The sequence below is a fragment of the Labeo rohita genome, chromosome 21 (assembly GCF_022985175.1).
Source record: "Labeo rohita strain BAU-BD-2019 chromosome 21, IGBB_LRoh.1.0, whole genome shotgun sequence".
Classification (NCBI taxonomy): domain Eukaryota; kingdom Metazoa; phylum Chordata; class Actinopteri; order Cypriniformes; family Cyprinidae; genus Labeo; species Labeo rohita.
Genome location: NC_066889.1, coordinates 252,128 through 272,167, shown reverse-complemented (window position 1 = coordinate 272,167; position 20,040 = coordinate 252,128). Strand labels below are relative to the sequence as shown.

The 20,040-nt window shown below is 40.3% G+C and overlaps 2 protein-coding genes across 2 annotated transcripts; both read right to left on the bottom strand.

The window, feature by feature from the left end:
* Nucleotides 1-5,924: 5,924 nt before the first annotated feature.
* On the bottom strand, nucleotides 5,925-14,817 carry LOC127152739 (pterin-4-alpha-carbinolamine dehydratase 2-like). Its single transcript, XM_051093581.1, has 4 exons — nucleotides 14,664-14,817; nucleotides 12,883-13,008; nucleotides 7,838-7,918; nucleotides 5,925-7,285 (listed from the first exon to the last, which is right to left on the bottom strand). The coding sequence occupies exons 1-4, from the start codon at nucleotides 14,766-14,768 to the stop codon at nucleotides 7,190-7,192; spliced, it is 408 nt and encodes a 135-aa protein (XP_050949538.1). The 5' UTR covers nucleotides 14,769-14,817; the 3' UTR covers nucleotides 5,925-7,189.
* Nucleotides 14,818-16,758: 1,941 nt separating this feature from the next.
* On the bottom strand, nucleotides 16,759-19,714 carry txndc15 (thioredoxin domain containing 15). The gene is made up of 5 exons (XM_051092741.1): nucleotides 19,519-19,714; nucleotides 19,078-19,430; nucleotides 17,354-17,517; nucleotides 17,137-17,267; nucleotides 16,759-17,029 (listed from the first exon to the last, which is right to left on the bottom strand). Exons 1-5 carry the CDS (start codon nucleotides 19,595-19,597, stop codon nucleotides 16,833-16,835), a joined length of 924 nt encoding a protein of 307 aa, XP_050948698.1. The 5' UTR covers nucleotides 19,598-19,714; the 3' UTR covers nucleotides 16,759-16,832.
* Between the last annotated feature and the right edge of the window lie 326 nt (nucleotides 19,715-20,040).

The following is a 20,040-nucleotide window of genomic DNA, read 5'->3' as shown; positions in this document are numbered from 1 at the left end:
CAGCTTAAAACACTCGCATATATATATATATCTAACTAACCCTGCAGCACACCAGCCTTGCCATGACGGCTTTTATAGACTCACAAAACTCCCTATTATCATGTCTAGAGGGAATGATTAACCAAGCGGTTTTCTGATAGCAGAGCTACTCTGATTCTCCCTCTGAGAGTTTCGTCCTGCTGCTTCAGACTTTTCAGGTCTAATGAGAGAGAAACTAGCGATCAGGACCTTCGCTTTACTATTATTATGACCCACAGACACTTCGTCCGTTCTGCCAGGCTGCTAAATCCAGAAAGACTGATAAGACTCATTTACATTCTAAATGCAAAATTACACGTGCTTCTAAAAGTTGCATTTTAGTGCGATGAGAAAATTTGGGGAAGGACAACTTCTGTGTCGGGCCACTCATTAGATCCACAGTGAATCTAAAATATATACTTCTGTACAGAACATATATATAGGCCTACTTTATATATGTCGAGTAGGCCAGGAGTGAATTCTACAGTACGTTCCTCTGGGGAGTAAAAAATAAAAAAGTTCACACTGAAATGACTGTGTTCCCGTGCATACTTGTAAGTAACCAGTAACACTAACAATAAATAGGCTAGTAATTGTATTACCATTATTATAATAATTAGTTGTTATTTACACTTTGTAAGAGAACTTTTGTAATTAACATGACGTGGACATAAAGTGTTATAAAAGTCTAAGTCTATGCAAGTAAAAAATAAAGGAGCACGTTGATTAAAACAGGAACAGTGATAAACAATATTTACAAATATCGTCACTGGAATGAATATAATATAACTTGCTTTAGTTTCGCCACATTATCCGACTCTGAACAACTCGATTTGGACGGTGGGTGTCACATTTAGCAGCTGTTATTGCTGATTTTGTCCTCCTCAGTCAGTGAACCTGTCAAACACACAGCGATTAAGAAGGAAACAGGCGACACACAAAAGCACTGACTTTTCTTTTCAGATTCCCAGTTACGTGAAATAATAAAAAAAAAGCGCTGCGCGAACTTAAACTAATATAATGGACTGAATTGGTGTGTAGTTTATTTATTAACTTTACCCTACAAACGTAAATCCATGCAGCTTGAGAACCCTTACGAAAATTAACCATGGTTTTATTATAGTAAAATTGCAGTAATCATGTTTTTTTTTTTTACTTTTTGCGTATTGTACACCATTTGTGTAGCCACAGTTTTACTACAAATACTATGGTTAAACTACGGTTAGTGTAGCAGAACCATCGTGAATTTGTGGTTACCATGATTTAACTATAATAACCATGTTTTTAATTTTATTTATTTTTTGTAGTAAACCATGGTTAATTTTCAGATTTTGGTAAATTTAACCGCAAGGAAACTTTTAAAAAGATAGTTAATCTCGTTTACTCACCTTCCTTCTTTCTTCTGCTGAACACAACATAAGTTATTTTGAAGAATAAATGTTGACGGTAGCAACTGACTTTCATAGTGTTTTCTCCATACTGTGGAAATGAGTGGGAACCTTCAGCTGTTTGACTACGCACATTCTTCGAAGTATCTTCTTTCTTGTTCAACAGTGCACTCTATATCATACATTACAGTCAAGGGTCAAAGCCAACTCAAGGGTTTTGACATCCAGAGAAGTTATTATTCCACCTCCATATTTGAGGTTTCTGTGCTGCTGGCCAAAACTGGCTGTCAACGGAGAAAGATGACTTTTGCAGCCAGAGGGTTTAGTTACAGCATCTACCAGCGGCGGTAACTGGACCGTGCCAGCCTTGTCGGGAATAAGACGACAGGATCACTCGGACAGGACTTACGGGTGACCACTGGTGACCGAACTTCGGCTTTAACATGACAGATGGGCTGAAACAGGACATAAAGGCTATGCTATGCTAGCATCTCTCTAGGAACAGTTAAAGCAGGAGCTGAAGGTTACACCTTCTGGCTTGACCAAAGAAATCTTCGTGAGGAAGTGAATAAAGCTAAGGTGTCACCAAGGGAGAGCCGTGGATCGACTGGAGATGCAGAAATCCCCAGTTTAAAGAATGGAGGACACTGCCAACCCAAGCCAGCAGACAGCACAGTGTGACAAGCTGTGACAAAATAGAGAAATAAACACGCAACATATACAAAACAACATTCCAAATATTTACAGAAATAAACAAACAACCTCAAATGCAATTCTTCAACAACAGCTCTCCACAACAATGACTTATCTGACCGCATGCTAGTCACAGACTAACTAGCAGCTCTATAGTTTATACTCACACTTAATCATATTTTGTAATATTAAATGAACAGATTAACATGATGCACAGCTTTCCTGTGTAAACATTTCCTCCGATAAAGTACCATAAACTATCATACTCACTTTGAGTATACAGAGAATAAGTTTAAAAAATAAAACGGTTTAAAAGCATAAGCACCATAACATACAAACAACTCTTCTCCTCTCCTTCCCACCATACATGGTGTCTTCAAAGATCAACATGCATCCCAGCGAGGGTATAAGAACACTGATAAAAGCCCTGTCAGGTCTTTTAAGAGTCACAACGTCTGTCACCATGTATGTTGACCCAAAGATAGGTTAACCAAGTGTGTTGGAGCATTATGGGTATAATATCTATTGGTTTGGTCCTCAGGTGGTCAGTCTGACACACAGCAGTTAAACTGTATGTGTGTGTTCAACCACAATGTCTGCCTTGGGAGCTGTTTATGGCACCAATGCACCAGCCAACATCTATTTCACTACCACATAAAGTCAAATAATTTTTAAAATAATGAATGACCTTGTGTCTAATTAAACAAATAAGTGTATTGAAATGAAGGTGAACCGGGGAACCAGGAGCAATCCCAACCTTCTCTCCTCGAACAGCATTTGAGAAAGAATTCCCCATATCTACGTACATCCTCTGGGATGCTGGATAAGAAGTCAGCAACCTTGCTCACTGATCTCGGATAATATTTCACAGTGAATTTGTAGGACTGAAGGGAGAGAGACTGTAATTTGTGCATTGGAGACGTTCATGCATTCCAGTCACTGTAGCGCTGGATGGTCTGTCTCTCGCACAAAGGGTCTCCCCAGAAGGTAGACGTGGAGGGAATCCAGGGCCCATGCATGGGCCAAACACTTCTTCTAGAGTATCACGTCTCTCAGGGAAATCTGGCTCAGGAATGCCAGCGATCTGCAATCTCCTATTTCCTGCAGTAGCGCAGCCTTCGATCTGACTCCAGAGGCATCTGTCTGCAGGAGCAACGGTTGCTGGAAGAGTCTCCACTCCACGAATTAGTGCAAAATCCAAGTGCTCTACCCTCTCAGGGACTAGCATGATGAGACTACACCGCCCACTGATCAATGGTTTAATGACACCTGTCCAGCACATTTATCAGATGTTCACGGATACGATAGTTCTTTCGCAAAGCTGGTGTTACCTCAGCACCAGATTAGTAAATCCAGGTTTCTGCTTCGCCTGGTCTCGTTGAGGTTGCTCCAGAAGGGAAACATCCAGCCCTGGTTGTGTGCAGCTAGTTTGGAAGTACTGTCCAGTAGGTTCACACTCCTTACCAACAGAACAAAGAGTTGGCTCAGCCCTGAGGTGGATTTATTACAGCAAGTTAATATGGCAGCTTTGCTCTTTCCAGCACGGAGATCTTGCAGGTGATGCCGCCGGTCTTTCACAATACTTTGTCGGGTCTATGCCAACAAAGCAACTTGTTTTCAAAATTTGGCACCAAGAATCCCGCCCTGGCACTCATATCATAGCATGTTTTCTGAGACTGCTTGGCCCCTGGGCCAGTGACGTAATTTCTTCCAGACGGTCTCTCATTTGCATTACATGTTGGACCACACTGCATGTATCATCCTTGGGCCTCTCCCACAGCTCCTTCAGCAGGTTCAGAGGTCCTCTCATCCGCCAACCGTACGACAAATCAACTTGAGAGAAACCTGTGGAGGCTCTGGGCAACTCTGGCCCTCGAGGTCCACTGTCCTGCAGAGTTTAGTTCCAACCCTGATCGTACTGGCAAACCTGCATGTATCTTTCTAGTAACCCCAAACCCTGACCTTGATTAGCTTGCTCAGGTGTTTGATTAGAATTTAGGCTAAACTCTGCAAGAAAGCGGCCAGAGCCGCCCATCCCTGATGTACAGTAACCACTAGTGCCAGTAAGAAATTTGCACAGCATGCTATTCTGTGCTAGTTGAAGCATTCAACCAAACCATCAGTCTGGAGATGGTAAGGTGTGGCCGTAATGCACAATAATAGCGGACATCCAATGCCAGTTTCTTTCATTTTCTTTTCTCTCAAGCCAGTAGACAGCGCAGTGTGCCAAAATTGGAGAAAGTTTTAAAAACACCTGTAGATGGAGCCCCAGTTTACACCAATCTATTGAGTCATCATCTGCCAGTGGCAATTAGGTGGTGTTTAACAGTCGAAGTTTTCCTGAAGGTTTGTTCTGACGAGTTGTTTCAAACCACCAAACAAACTAAAATCACCTTCAATTTGCCTGGATTTCATTCAAAATCAAGTCATACCTCTTTATTATTCAGTTTCACTTAAAGTACACTGGGTCCTGGACAGCGGTGTTGAATTTTTTCCACTTGTACAGTCTGCCTGGTAGATTGGTGGATCCTGAACTCTCTTGAAATAATTTTGAAACCATTTCCAGTCTGGTAAACATCAACTTTTTTTCAGAGTTTCTTAAAAAATCTCTTTTGACTGAGGCATGGCAAACCCTCAATAACCTGCGCAGTGCTCCCTGCAAATACATAGATGGTCTGGGTCCGCTCTGGGGACGAAGCCAGTATGTTATCGGAGGACCTGCACCACAGAAGGCACACAGGCCGACTGGCGACCGGAGAGAAAGACCACTGAGGTTAGGGGTTGAAATTTAACCCAGTAGAATGAATTTAAATGGAAGGACATGATGTAGGAGTTATCTTGATTCACAGATATTTAACAGCTCCGGCTGCTCTCCAAACACCACAACATTTGACCTCCAGCCGCAGGCAAGAAATAATATTCTTGCAAGCAACGCCAACCTTGGTGAAGATGATGTTGTCTACTGATAACTACACCTAGCTCTGTTTGACCACAACACTGTTGGTGCCGCAGCCTTCAGTCCAAGCACTATGTGTGAATAACGCAACAAATTAGAGCTCAACTTAATGCAGATGAACAGCGAAGCAATGACGTGACTGCCAGTGGGAACACTAAAAGTGATGAGTAAGCTGATACAGGTGGATACCACGGCACGTAGGACAGCCTGCTAGAAACCAGCAGCTCAGTAACCCACGATCACCAGTCAACACAGATTAATTGACCCTTTTTACACCTCCAGCTTTTCAGAGGTAGAAATCACCACAGATGAGTAAACTGCACTTATGACAGCAATCAACCAGTGGAGAACAGGCACTTTAGAGTCTACTATAGTAGTTTAACTGGTCATGACTGTGTTTGTGGAGTTAGATACTAATAAAGAAAACATTAGTACCATGCTGGTAAGTGTAGAAATATGTAAGATCACGTGTGATACACTGCATCTAGAGGATCGATCCTCGCATAAGATATTAATACCAAATGTTGAAAATAAATGTGCAAAATAAACTTTAAAGTTGAGAAATCTAATGCTTGTCTGCATTTGTTCCTCACACAGAGCAGATATTTAGATTACAGCACACAAATAAAATACTCTCAAGACCATTTTATGGTGCATTTGTTGTGTATTTTATGGGTATTTTTAAAGCCACAGCATTTTCATAAAATTGTGTTGCACAGCAAACTAAATAAATATTGCATGATAATGAATGGTTAAATAGTTACAGAAATTGTAATCATTTTATGATTTTAAAATGTAGTCTGGTTTACAATTACATAATCTTCAAAATGAGAATGAGAAATGCTGTCATTTCAAATGAAAACATCAAACTAGATTGAACTGCACTTTATTATGAATTGCTCTGTTATTCAATCATTCACTTAATTACCAATGCTTAAACGTCTCTTTCTCATGAGAAATAATCTTGGAATACTTGAGAAAACAATCGTGTGGCCCATGGTCACAAGCCTGATCTGAGCCTGGTGTTTTCTGCTGTCACTCATTAGCGTCAGCTCAGGCTGCCAGATCGCACGTAACCGTCTGCGTTATGTCGGCTCATTGAGGTGCACACATCAGTATGGCAGGAAGACGCCCTTGCACATATTGTACACTCTTTCCCATCCCAAGAAATTATGAAAATGTGTTGTGATCTTGTGTGCAGCCCAAGTAAATGTGGTACAGTCAAAATCCTGCATGCTTAGAATCCGAAAAGGAAAATATTGGTCTGTACAAGCTGTCTGCTGACATTTTAAAGTACTTTGGGATTTTAACATCAGCTCTCACTACAAATGGTAGACAAATCATTATGTTATGACATCATTAGTGAGGAATAACCTGATTAAAAAAAAAAAAAAAGGGTTTCTTGCATTGATGCTAGATGCTTGTCATGGCTACACAGCGTGCATATTAGTCAATCCCAGAATGCTCCCAGTAAAAAAAATGTAAAATTAATTTTATTCTGCAGTGCACTGATTAAAACAGCTCTAATTAAAAAACTAACCCAAATGTGTTGTCTATTTTTGATCAAACTCTTCTGTAAGAGTGTGAATCTGCAGCATGTTTATGCGACTGCCGTCACAGAGCACTTCATACTGACAACATTTCAGATGGGATGCTCCCTTAGTGCTGCCTATGCAGAGAGCAGTCAGCTACTTCCTCTCGGGCAACAGTGCTCAGTAAAGCGGTCAACTTAAAGCACAGAGAGTGTATGTGTTCAGTCTTGAAGGGCTGCAGATGGCACAGAGAACCAGAGAACAAGCGTCCGTCGGAAATTGACCGTCCTGCTGCACATAGCACTTATCAGACATTCATTACTATACTTAGTAGTTTGGAATATGATGAATTATAGCACATTTTCAATGCACATGTTTTTCTATGTAAATATGCGCATGAATCAATCATTTAAAATTGCATCAGATATTTAATGAATATGAAATGGATCATCTGCGTTTACCAGAATCATGTAGATCTGAATAAGGAAAAATGATTTTAAACACACACCTGTGTGAATGAACAAATGAACTATTTCCTTCTTTACAATACAAAAGATTTGGAATATTTTGACAATGAGCGTAAGTTCCAGAAGGGAGAGCAGCTACAGGGACAGAGCCACCTTATCAATGAATTTGGCCAGTCGAATGTCCTTCTTTGACAGTCCTCCACAGTCGTGTGTCGATAACGTGATCTGGACCTGAAAGAAAGCCAGAAATTCTATGTTTAAAAGCCAGAAAATATACGTTTACAGACTACTAGGGGTGTTCCTCAGGGCTCTGTTTTGGGGCCTCTGCTTTTTATTAATCATGCTGACGTTATCACCATAAATGCTAGTTTTCATTTTTCTGCTGATGAGACAGCGACGTCCTCTATCCGCAGTATTGAGAACAGCCCGAGCTCGTCCCGGCCCGCGGTCACTTTAATAAGGACGGGACTGCCGTCGGCCTACCGCACAGTAAGCTGATTTACAAAACCACTACTGCTTATTTCAAAAGAAAATTTCCACTACAGATCGACAGGATTATTTCCCAGCGCTCGCTCCACTTTTGTCACTCGACCTGACGTGAAATGTGAGCTAGCGCGCTACGTAGTGCGATTGTTTGCCGTGCAAACGTGACACTTTCAAAGGCCTGATGTGTGTGGCCTCTCATGTACTTTAAACACAGTGTATTCATGTTAAACATTTGGAAAAACATTATAAACGGCTGCTCAAGAGTGAGAAATACGTGGCTGGGTTTGAAGTTATTACCTTGTTATAAACATTGAACCACTCCGGATGATGGTTCATCTTCTCCGCTTGCAGAGCCACTCGACACATGAAGCCGAACGCCTGAGGAAAAGAAAACAGACGCGGCGCTGGAAGATCACTGGACTCACTCAACTAACTCATCTAACACACCGTTTATGCAGCACAGCTTTACACCAGACAGGTTCTCCTCCATTATTACTGTAGCTGACAAACACGAAATCATGCAAACCCTCTGACGCTGCTCACTTATCTCAATCAAATTCATTTTACCTCTATTTTACCTCAATACTTTCAATGCTTTCTTTAATTAATATTTTGTATTTTTAGGGGTATATTTTATAGTACTAAAATATATTTATGCAATAGTTCTGATTTATTCATTACTGTTAATCAATTTGAGCACAGCACAGAAAATGAAATTTCCAACTTAAACTGTCATAAATCTTGAATGAGCACAGACTTAAGTTTGGTCTTTTTTTAAGAAGACACTTGAAAGATTGTTGCTGATGTGAAAAAAAGTTTAGCTAAAAAAAAAAGGTTATATATGTAAGTTATAGGTTTTAGATGTTTACATTTATTACAAAAATAGATAACACCTTACTTAAAACCTTCACGCATAATAAAGGTATGTATGTTGCAATTATGCATTATAATGTTTGAAGGTTTGTCATATGTTTTAATGCATTACACTTTCTAAAGATACAATGCAATATAAGGTGCATTCATACATTAAAACTACTTCTTTAATGACTTATAAAAAGCAAATATTTTCCAAATCATGTTTCACTGTAAAAAACTACTTAAAAAAAAAATCAAAGCCATAAATCAAACAAACATGTTGTGTCCCAAATTTGATATCTCAAAAAAAAAAAAAAGAGCTTTCAGTAAGGTTTTGTTTGGGCGCAGTACCAAACGTTTCCACTAGATGAAATTCAATTCTCATTCATTTCCAATGTGGTCATTTTTGAGAGAGAACAATACAAGTGTGACTCAGGACCATTTAACCTTTTCAAATCATGTCCATGATTGTGTGTGTGTGTGCACCTGGTATTTATCACGTTATGGGGACCAAATGTCCCCACAAGGATAGTAATATCAGTAAATTTTGACCTTGTGTCTTGACCATTGTGACAACGTGTGTGTGTGTGTGTTTTTACATAACAAGTGCCAAAACCTTTACCATGTTTCGTATCACTCCAATAAAGTAAAAAACATTCCGGTCACAATTGTCTGCACCGGCTGAACATTATTCTACCTCAAACAAAGGCCAGTCACTGTGAATGCCCATTTTTTTTAAAGGAATATATTTTTGAAGGCATTTATGGTTAAATGCAGTAACATATTGGGACATTCTGTACATATTTACCAGAGGAACGGACGGCGGCTTTATCAAAGTGAATCGAGATGTTCTGTCGAGTCTACGACAGCGATCGTTTCAATTTATAAAACTATGCGGTACAATTCCACATAGGAAGTCTCAATCTAAATAGTGAGACGATGCGACCTCAGATGTTTAGCTGACCTGAGATTGGAGGATGACAGAGTTACCGGGCCCTCCAATCACAGGCCGCGCGCGGTTATTCTAGCGGCTAAGATCTCGCTGGAGCTCAACCGCCTGTGAAAAAAAAACGCACTGGCTATTTCAGAGCAATTTCCCAATGCAATCTCAATTAAGCCTTTAAATACTTCCTTAGCTAATTAAGTCAACTGAACCGCCATTGTACACAAACCTTTGCAGACAAATCTGTGGGCTTGGCCAAACTCTCTCGTAATGAAACAGGAGTAGTTTAAAAAAAAGAGGAGGAGGAGGAAATTACGAGTGTCGTATATTGTAAGTAATTTGGGGAACACATGATGTAACACAATTGGCTATTTTATCAAACCAGCTATCAAGCAAACCGTCCTGTTATCCATTTAAAGTGATTGACAAAATCCTGCAACTCGACTCCGTCTGCAATTTCGGCGCTCGGTCTGCTTTTGCTCAGCTTTCATTAGGAATATTGGCAATTATTCAATAGCGGGGCACGCTAACGATCGCCAAAGCATTTCCTTTTTGACGTCTCGTTTCTGGCAGGCAAAAAACAAGTCGTGTACGACAACAAAATAAGCTTTCATTACTGAGCCGCTCCAATTCGATCAGACTTGAGCGCCGAACGAAATCAAACAGCGTTTCCTTGAGCACATTTCACAATCTCGTGTTGTTCGACGTTAAATACGCACACGGAGCTCTAATAGGCACTACAGAGGTCAAGGACGGAGGTTTTCAGGTCTTTTGTTTGCTTTGTATTGTGTGCAGCCGACGCCTCGGCCGAAGCCTCGTTCGCTCTGTCAGGAGCGGGTAATTAGTCTTGACATGTTACAGGCCCTCATCTCGAATAATCAGAACCACCACCGCGGGACCGCCGCACGTTTCCCCGCACGCCACTTTAGGGGCATTTTGTGTTATTACCGCATGATTGTCATAAAACACTGGATGAGCCCATTTGGACGTCGGGGTGGCATTCCCTGTCTGCAGCGCCGCGCTCACAAACACATGTGCTGCCACTTACCGATCGGCACCGGGCTCTCGCTCGCCGGACTAAAATCACGCAGATTGGGCTACGGAGGCTGCGTTAGGCTGCTAACATCTCGAAGTGCGATCGGCGCTCGGAGCCGACGCCGCATCCGTCGCTTCACGGCATAAACGAGCGTGATTACGGATCCTCTCAGGGGCCCCGGCCCTCCTGATGCCAACAGCTGCCACTCAGCTCGATGTAATGATCCTCTATTATAGTTCGATGGTTTAAATCTCAGAGTTTGATCATTTATTTCACATCAGTGGCTCTGTTGGTTTTGTTTGAGGACGCAAATTTTACTGTGGCCGCCACAATCATATGAAAGTCAAAAGGGCTTTTAAAAACTGATGCATCTTTTGATTTTGCAGCTCAGTGATGCACCGTAGTCAGCATCACCTTCAAAACTAGAGTGTTCTGAGACAACAGACGGAAAGTTGATTTCTGGAGCTGTCTCTGCAGGTTTAATGAAGGTATTTTATATATATATATATATATATATATATATATATATGTATAAATACATTTAAATAGCTCATCACAAACTCTATAATATGGAAATAACTGTTGAACCTTCCGATGATGCTGTAAAGTAATGTTTTTCCTCTGTATTTCTTTTTTCTTGTTTTCCACTGCAAATTTCTCTAAAGAAGCAAAATGACATAAGATATGAGGTCTTGTTTTGTGAGAAACTGATTAAAATGAAGCGAGTTAAAAGAACAAATATCTGCCCAGGGATAATCAACTTAATTGACGTTTTTGTTCCCTGTTGACTGATGTTTGTTCTTTAAACAAAAACTCACTTAATTTTGATACATTTTTCATAAAACAAGTTTTCTTCTCCAGTAAATCTATCTTTATTTAAGTATGTTTAGATATTTGCACTGGAAAACAAGACAGAAATACTGAAGAAGATATTCATTATTTTTTTTTTCCAAAGCATGTTTAAAACATTTAATGCCATGACTTTACAAATTCAAGACTTTCTGCTCTGATTTAAGAGCTTTTAGGCCCTAATCTGTGAATTAAGACTTTTTAAGACCCGCAGAAACCCTTAAGTAGATTAAAATTAATAAATAAAGAATAAATAAAGAGTTTCTACAGAAACTACACTTGATCAGAGATGACTTGTGCTTCAACAATGGTGCTTCCATGTTTCTGTACTGATTGAAACAGATCACAATCAATTGATTTTTAGCACAGCGCTAATCAAGGAACACATTTTTCACGTGACATTTCTTCTTGAACGAGACATCTCCGAATACGTCGCTTCGCGCATCAACATCACAGAAATCAGTTCTCACGTCAGCGTCCGTCGTCTGCGCCGGCTAAAGTCCAGGGGAAAGATGAAAACGAACGACACGCAAAAGAGAGAATGAGAGCGACTGAGATGTGCAAATGGAAAAACGTGAGGTCACTATTACAAGGAGAGGCAAACAAAGTGAACAAAAGACAGCGTGAAAGAGAAACAGAGAGACTGATGGGATAGTTAGTGGTTTTCTGAGGCACATGAAACATTTTAACCAATCTGATTGTTTGTGAAAGAAATCATTTTGATCAAAACTTCAATTGCTGCCAAGAACAGCTCTGCTCTGCCTCACGGTAATACAGACTGACATATGAGGGGGACTGAGGGGGAAGGGAGAGAGAGACAGAACGAGAGAACGAGAGAACGAGAGAGAGAGAAAGAGAGAGAGAGAGAGAGAGCGGCCGAGGCCTAGAAACACTGAGATTGGGGTCAGTGCAATTTATTTTCTTAATTAAATGAACACTTTTAGTTATCAAGGACGCATTAAAATGATCAAAGGTGACAGTAAAGACATTTAGAATGTTAGAAAAGATTTATATTTGCATTAAATGCTTTCTATCATCTGTGAATGCTAAAAAATAAAACTCATCAGTTTGCACAAAAAAATTGTGCAGCACAACTGTTTTCCACAGTGATAATAATCAGAAATGTCTGAGCAGCAAATCAGCATATTAGAATGATTTCTGAAGGATCATGTGACACTGAAGACTGGAGTAATGATGCTGAAAATTCAGCTTTGATCACAACAATCAATTACATTTGAACAGATATTCACAGAGAAAACAGCTGTTTTACATCGTAATAATATTTCACCATTTTTACTGTATTTTTGATCAAATAAATGCAGCCTTGGTGAGCAGAAGAGACTTCTTTCAAACAAGGCTTCGAGTAAAGGCGTTCCAGAAAAAGTGCTTTGGTTTACACCTGCAACTAATAAAGCATAAGTGGGATTTGAGGCGTTTCTGCGTCTCTCTGCAAAAGCCATTTGGAGCACAACGGCCCTGAACAGCAACACAAACTCAGGCCTGTTTGAAAAAGCGCACTGGATTCGAGAGACTCTGCAGATCAAGCGCAAGGGTTTGGCGTCCAGCTTCGTCTGCCGGAGAAGAGGAGCGGCAGCGGCAGCGACATCTACAGATTGTCTCTGCTCAGTGACTGAGGTGTAGGTGTCTGCAGTGGCAAACCTGGTTGAAGGTTTTGAAGTGCAGCTCCTTGTAAAGAGCGTCGCGGTCCTCGACCTCCACCCATCCGGTGGCCTTGAGCTCCATGAGGAACTGCTCGCGCTCGGCGGGGGACAGCCAGTCTGCGGCCTGAACCGGCACAACGTACAATATCACACATCACACTACTGCATTACCACAACACCTCCACTGCAAAATAACGAGATCGTCTCTTCAATGTTATGAAATATTAACCACATAAGAAGATTAAAATTTCCCTCAGATCTGGAGACTGAGCAGCAGATGCGTGTTTGTTTTGCAGTTTGACTAACAGTGTGCAGTAATACAAGTTAAACTCTACACTGTGTTTTGTGAACTGGCACAGATTCATACTTCCTTCTTCCGTGGTCTTGACATTTATGAATTTATAAAATTATATAAAACGGTTGCTAACAAAAACTTGACACCATAACATTAAACTAATACCAAAACTGTTTTTTTTTACAACATGACCTATATATTTTTTGATACATTTTGTTTAATCTAAATGTAAAAACTTAGCCTACTGTCTTTACATAATTAAAATAGTAATAGCATAATTATTAAGTTAATAGAATCATCTAAAGTGTTTAGTGCTGTTAAAAAATTTAATCACTTAAAGGGAACACTTAGCAGTGATTACAGTGTGAGAGAACGAAAACTCAGCTTCTTAACTTTTTGTTTTAAGGCTAAATTTACAAATAAATGTGTTTTAAATGCACACCGAGAGAGAATATGTACATATTTTATGCATCAAAAACACACCAAACTACAAATGCTCACAAAAAAAGTACAAAACTGTCACTTTCAAAGGGCACAAACAGGTACTTTTCAAAGTACTGATACTTTTATGGCACTAAAATGTGTTATTTAGTGATCAAAAAGGTCCAGCAGTAACAGATTTCTGATTTTCTTGTGCTTTGTCGTCCCACTTTGCTTGTAGCAAATATTGTCAATGCATGATGTCAAATACATTCATTGTTATATATATTAAAAATAAATAAATATTTAAAAAAGCGCTCAAAAAGTCGCTGAATTCATGTTGAGTTCCGCATTAACGCTCAGTTTGAAGCTGCAGGATTTAACGGGTCTCACAGCGCCACCTGTCGGGTGGACACTGTTATAAACGCGTCAGATTGATACGAACCCATTTCACTGCTACTGCAATTACAAAATATAATTTTGTCAAAATAACGCAAACTACATACAAGGCCGTCTGAAATACATCGACATAGTGTTTGTGTGTTTGACCGGCTTATGTGTGTGCGTTTACCTACTTTTAAGGACAAATTTGTACCTGGAAATGAGCTTATATCCTGGCAAAACGCAAGATACTCATTTTGTATAAGACTAAATATACAACATGTTTTAAAAAAACATTTTCTGTTAGGTTATAGTATTTAAATAGAGAAAAAAGATTGTCGCTTTTTAAACCACAAAGCGTCCACCAGATGGCGCTCGAGTCCGGTTTGTTGACTTTAGCGGATTATTTGAGACGGAACTAATGTCTCATATTCAACAAGCACATAAACACGCCGCGTGTCTCCCTTTCTGTGACAAGACAAGCATCATTTACCGATTAATCGTCAAATGCGTGAACATGTTAGCGTTCAGAAAGTCGCTGTTTCTTCACACTAGAAGGCCTGTCTGTGAGTCGTTGATTGGTCGAGCGGCTGCCGACGTCACACTCACACACTGCCGCGAAAGCGCGCGCTGACGCTCCCTGCGTTCGTACGTCTTGGTCAAAATGAGTTATGATGTCTTACCATTTTACCTGCACGGCCGTCTGCAGACAGATAACAGCGGGCTAGTTTAGTAAGAGCGCTCGGCCATGGCCGGCCGGAGGTCACAGTAAACATTAACCAGCTCATCGCCGCCCTCTGACAGCGCGGTAAACACTGACGGGCTGCCCCGAGCGCGCCTGATCACAATTATACAGCACCGATGAGCAGTGTTGGGCACGTACCTTTAAAAAAGTAATTAGTTATAGTCACTAGTTACTTCTCACAAATAGTAACTGAGTTAGTAGCTGAGTTACATCATTATAAAAGTAACTAATTACCAGGCAAAGTAGCTATTGCGTTACTTAAAAAATCTAATGTAATATAACTACAAAATAAATATAAAACATTGTACACTAATCTACACTATTTTGATGTTGTTGTGGGCAGTGCTGGGAATGTTACTTTGAAAAGTAATTAGTTACAGTTACTAGTTACTTCTCACAAATAGTTACATCATTATAAAAAGTAACTAATTACCAGGGAAAGTAACTATTGTGTTGCTTTAAAAAAAAAAAAAAAAATTAAATATATTAAATAACTTGGATGACCCCAATATTAAATATGTTAAATGAATGAAATGTTAATGAAATTAATTACATTTTTAGTTTACTCACCAGACTAATATTAAATATCTGATATAATATTATAATTATAATTAGCATTCAACTTTAGCCATTAGAACTTTAGTAATTAGAATAAGCATGTATGAATGCATGTTGGTCATGTTGACTGAACTTAGGACTGGTGCTGATATTGTTTGTAATTTAGTGTTTCTATGAACGTCTTGTTACTACCACGAATTCTACTATTAATTAGTGATGGGTCGTTCTTGAACGATTCGTTCATTTTGAACGAATCTTTAATGTGACTCGGGACGAACGAGTCGTCTCGGGGAGTGATTCGTTCAGTCGCGCATGCGCAACATCCTATTAGGTTCTGTTCTGGAATTAGTTCACCTGTTTCGAGTCTTCTAAACGAGTCGTTCGTTCATCTTATGGGGCTGTCACGTGATGAACGAACGACTCAAACCCGAAAACTTGTCAGATAAGAGGTGAGGTGAGCGAATCATAGACTAAAGACCCAGGTAAACAATGATGAATCTTTTCTGTTTCTTATAGCATTACAGTTTTGTCTTGTTTGTAGTGTGATCAACGTTTGTGTAAGCAGTAGATGTGTTAGGGAGGCAAAACGTAACATTTTAATTATATTTTGTTAAAATGAACGAAATGACTCGAAAAAAGATTCGTTCATTTTGCTGAACGAGACTCAAATGTCCGAGTCGGTAAAATGATCCGAACTTCCCATCACTACTATTAATAACAATATTAAACACACTAAGGTTTAATGAGCTGATGACTGGCGGCTTTTTCCAAACGGAAAGTTGCACCCCAGCGAGGCTCCTTATAGTCCGATTTTCTGAGGGTTGTAGATTAGAATCAGCATTAAACACTAGAATGACACGCTGTAGGAAGTGCGCATGTCTGCGTCATTACGGTACAAAATACTAATTAAAATTGTGGAAAAATACTTTATATTACAAATATTTATATTAACTGACTTTTTATTAATGCAGTACAAATTATTAAAACTCAATCTATGTTTTTGTCTTGTAGCTCATTATGAAATTGAATGAGCTCAGTGCTGATTCATTTTCCACATGAATGCAATGTGTGCAAAGGATTGTGGGTAACTGGATGCTTCCTTTAAGTTAGAGATCAGAGGCTGCCTTTAATTACTTTACCAAGCCCAGTCGTGGGTTGTGTTCTCAATGGAGTACTAGCGTACTAAGTAACGATAAGTATGACAACATTACTCATCTGTGACCTCACTGTGGTTTCACAAATGGTGTTTATGTGTCTCATACATAAGGTTTGCATTTAATACCAGTGTTTTTTTTTTCCTATTCTGCTTTAATACCAAGTCCAGTAGCAGATTTCCAGTCACTCAAATCACTGGTAGTGGAAGGTGGATTTGTGGATTTTATCTAAAGATGTGCTTTCAAAACGGTCTAAACCAGCTGAATGGCTTTAACGGAACAGTACTAAATGCACAACAAGTACACAAGAATATGAGCAGATTCTTTACATTCTTACACTTCTTTATTCTGCAAGTATGTACATTCAAATCACAGAAGAGCAGACACAGCAGACTCTAGTCCTGATGTTCGTGGTCCTGTCCTGGAATAAGCCAGCGAATGCTGTCGGTGCAGAGGATGGCGTAGAGAGTGAAGCCCGATATGAACAGGACCGAAAACACAAAGAGCCAGTCGATGCCTTTGACGGGAACCGCGGGCAGAGGCCCGACGCGATCTTCATCCTGTACGGTCTGGTCTGGACTTGCTTCAAAACCTAGAGAACGGTGGGAAATGACACAAAGTCACCCTACAGCACATACACTGGACATGCAGCACAGCTGTGCTTCTGAATGAACCGGCGCTGCATCATGAAAGTCACACCTGTCTGGTTTGTTATGAAAGATGTCAGAGTTTCCAGCGTTCGATCTGTCTGGTTAAACCTGGCCATCGGTTTGGCTCCTTGAAACAAGAGTATATTGGGGACGGCCACCGTCCCAAACCGCGTCGAGAGACTGTGAAGAGAGCGAGAGAAACACAGCTGATGAACACAGAAGCACCTCGACGGGCTACACCGCGACGAAGAACATCAGCGACTCACCTGCTGTGCTGGGAGGCGTCAAGCGCGAGGAAGTGCATGCTGGGAAAGACTCGCGGCAAGGCGTTGAAGTGAGGGGCGAGGTTTGCCGAAAACTGACACCATGTGGTATAAAAGAGAACCAAGGAACATTCGGTGCTGTTGGCATTCAGGAGCTCCATCAGATCCTGCGGAGAAACAGTACAGTCAGCGTCAAACCATGATTCCTCTGTGGATGTGTTTCATGTTTAAAAAATGTTCTGATCTTGCAACATTTAATTAAAACCTCATAGGTGGATCTTCTGATCTCTTGCTCATCTGAGAGCCACACCCACAACTCAACATCCAATCAGCAACAGATGCACATATTTATTTTGCAATAACCCGTTTCACTCAGATATACGTCACGCTACAGAAGATCAGATCTGTTTCTACATCCATCTCAAAGTGACTTTACCAGTTACTCCACTAATGATTAATTATAGAGACTTCAGGCACATGATAGAAACGTTTGATACACAACATTCTGTGCTCTGATATTTCAAAGGACAATCACTGAACTGTACAACTACATCATCTTTTTCTGACTATATGTGACCCTGAACCACAAAAACAGTGTTAAGTATCACAGGTATATCTGTAGCAATAGCCAACAATACATTGTATGGGTCAAAATGATCAATTTTTAATTCATGTAAAAAAAGGAAAGATCATGATCCATGAAGATATTTTGTAAGTTTCCTACTGTAAATATATCAAAACCTAATTTCGATTAGTAATGTGATTTGTAACTTCATTTGGACAACTTTAAAGGCAATTTTCTCTATATTTTGATTTTTTTTGCACCCTCAGATTCCAGATATTCAAAAACAATAGTCTGACCCTTATGACTGGTTTTGTTTTACTCCAGTCTTCAGTGTCATGTGATCCTTCAGAAATCATTCTAATATACTGATTTGCTGCTCAACGAACATTTATGATTATGATCACTGTTGAAAACAGTTGTGCTGCACAATAGTTTTGTGGAAACTGTCATACATTTTATTTTTCAGGATTCACAGATGAACAAAGTTCAAAAGAACAGCATTTATTTGAATTAGAAATCTGTAATAACATCATAAATGTCTTTTACTGTCACTTTTGATCAATTCAATGCATCCTTGGTAAATAAAATTATTAATTACTTTCTATAAAAAAAAAAATACTGTTCTGAGACTTTTGAATGGTCATGTATGACCATTTCCACAAAAAAATTGCTGTCAACATTGCTAATAATCAGAAATGTTTGTTGAGCAGCAGATCAGTATATTAGAATGATTTCTGAAGGATCATGTGACACTGAAGACTGGAGTAATGATGCTGAAAATTCAGAAATAAATTATGTTTCAACAGATTCTTATAGACAAAAAACTATTTAAATAATATTTCAGAATATCACTGTATTTTTGATAAATGCAGCTTTGATAAGCAGAAGAGACGTATTTTAAAAAACATCTCTTTGTCTGGTGGTGTATGTCAGTATGGTTTGACCCGGTGGTTCCCAGCCATGTTCTGGAGGCCCCCAACACTCACATTTTGCGTCTCTCGTTTGTCTGACACCCATTTCAGGTCTTGGAGTCTCTACTAATGAGCTGAAGATCTGAGTCAGGTGTGTTTGATTAAGGACACATGAAAACATGCAGTGTTGGAAGCACCGGTTTAACCCATCGGGTCACACCATGGATCTTCATTGGTTCACTGACGCTCACCTGCGATGCGTTGAGAACCTGTACCGTGAAGAGCTCTACTGCACTGATGTTCCTTTTATCGCAGTTGACTTTGTAGGTCTTGGCGGTCTCCGTAAAGTTCTGGTTCTTGGTTTCGCCGGTGTCGGTGTGAATGACGGCTGACAGCAGCGTTTCTGTTTGCTCCGGAGCTCCAGACGCGCTGTTCTCCTGCGGCTCTGCCTCACACCGCCCGTCAGCGCACGCCTCGCCCAGCAGCTGCTCCATCTCCGCGGACTGAGGCGCTCCCATCACCGCGTCCGCCATCTCCGCCGTCCGGAAGCGCCTCTGAGGCTGAACCTGCTCCTGATCCGACGGGTCCGAGACCTCGACTACATCTGCACAGCCAAGGAGACACGACAGAGCTCACAACAAACACGAACACGAGTGTTTCTGGCAGGATTCTGTGTGTGTGTGTGTTTATACCTCCATATGACAGATGCACGAATCCGGCGATAAACAGCCAGATCGCCACACTGCGAAATCTGTCCGGTGTTGAGCCCATTTTGCCGCCATCAACGGACAGAGAGTTCAGCGCATGGTTCGTGATGATCTGTGTTGATGTTTTCTATCAATGGACTCGAGAGAAAAGATTCGACTTCCGGTTCACGCGAGTGACGCCACACGCAGCGCAGCTACGGCGAGCGAGCGGAATCACGCAACTCGAACATAAACATCTCGAGTCAAACGAAGCTTTACACTGTGATACAGCAAATGTTCAAACAATGGTTGACTAATAATTTATTCATATAACACACACACGCAGTTGACGGCCCAGTACTAGAGAAGCATATTAAGCAGCACTCAAGACGATTTTTGTGTTGTAATTTGAACACAAAACGCATTAGTGAGAAATTACTTGCTGGCATGTAAAAGAAAATCCGCCTCAGCAGTTTGTAGAAAACGGCTGAGTATTTTTAATTTTGCGGTAAATACAGACCGATATGA

Coding starts and splice junctions, on each gene's coding strand:
- LOC127152739 (XM_051093581.1), bottom strand. CDS start 14,768: ATGAGCTGGTTAATGTTTACTGTGACCTCCGGCCGGCCATGGCCGAGC. Junction 13,009..14,663: donor ACGGCCGTGCAGGTAAAATG/GTAAGACATCAT, acceptor GTGCCGGTTCAG/GCCGCAGACTGGCTGTCCCC. Junction 7,286..7,837: donor GGTTCAATGTTTATAACAAG/GTAATAACTTCA, acceptor GCTTTCTTTCAG/GTCCAGATCACGTTATCGAC.
- txndc15 (XM_051092741.1), bottom strand. CDS start 19,597: ATGGGCTCAACACCGGACAGATTTCGCAGTGTGGCGATCTGGCTGTTT. Junction 17,518..19,077: donor AGGTTCTCAACGCATCGCAG/GTGAGCGTCAGT, acceptor GTTTCTCCGCAG/GATCTGATGGAGCTCCTGAA. Junction 17,030..17,136: donor TTTCATAACAAACCAGACAG/GTGTGACTTTCA, acceptor ACCGTTCTCTAG/GTTTTGAAGCAAGTCCAGAC.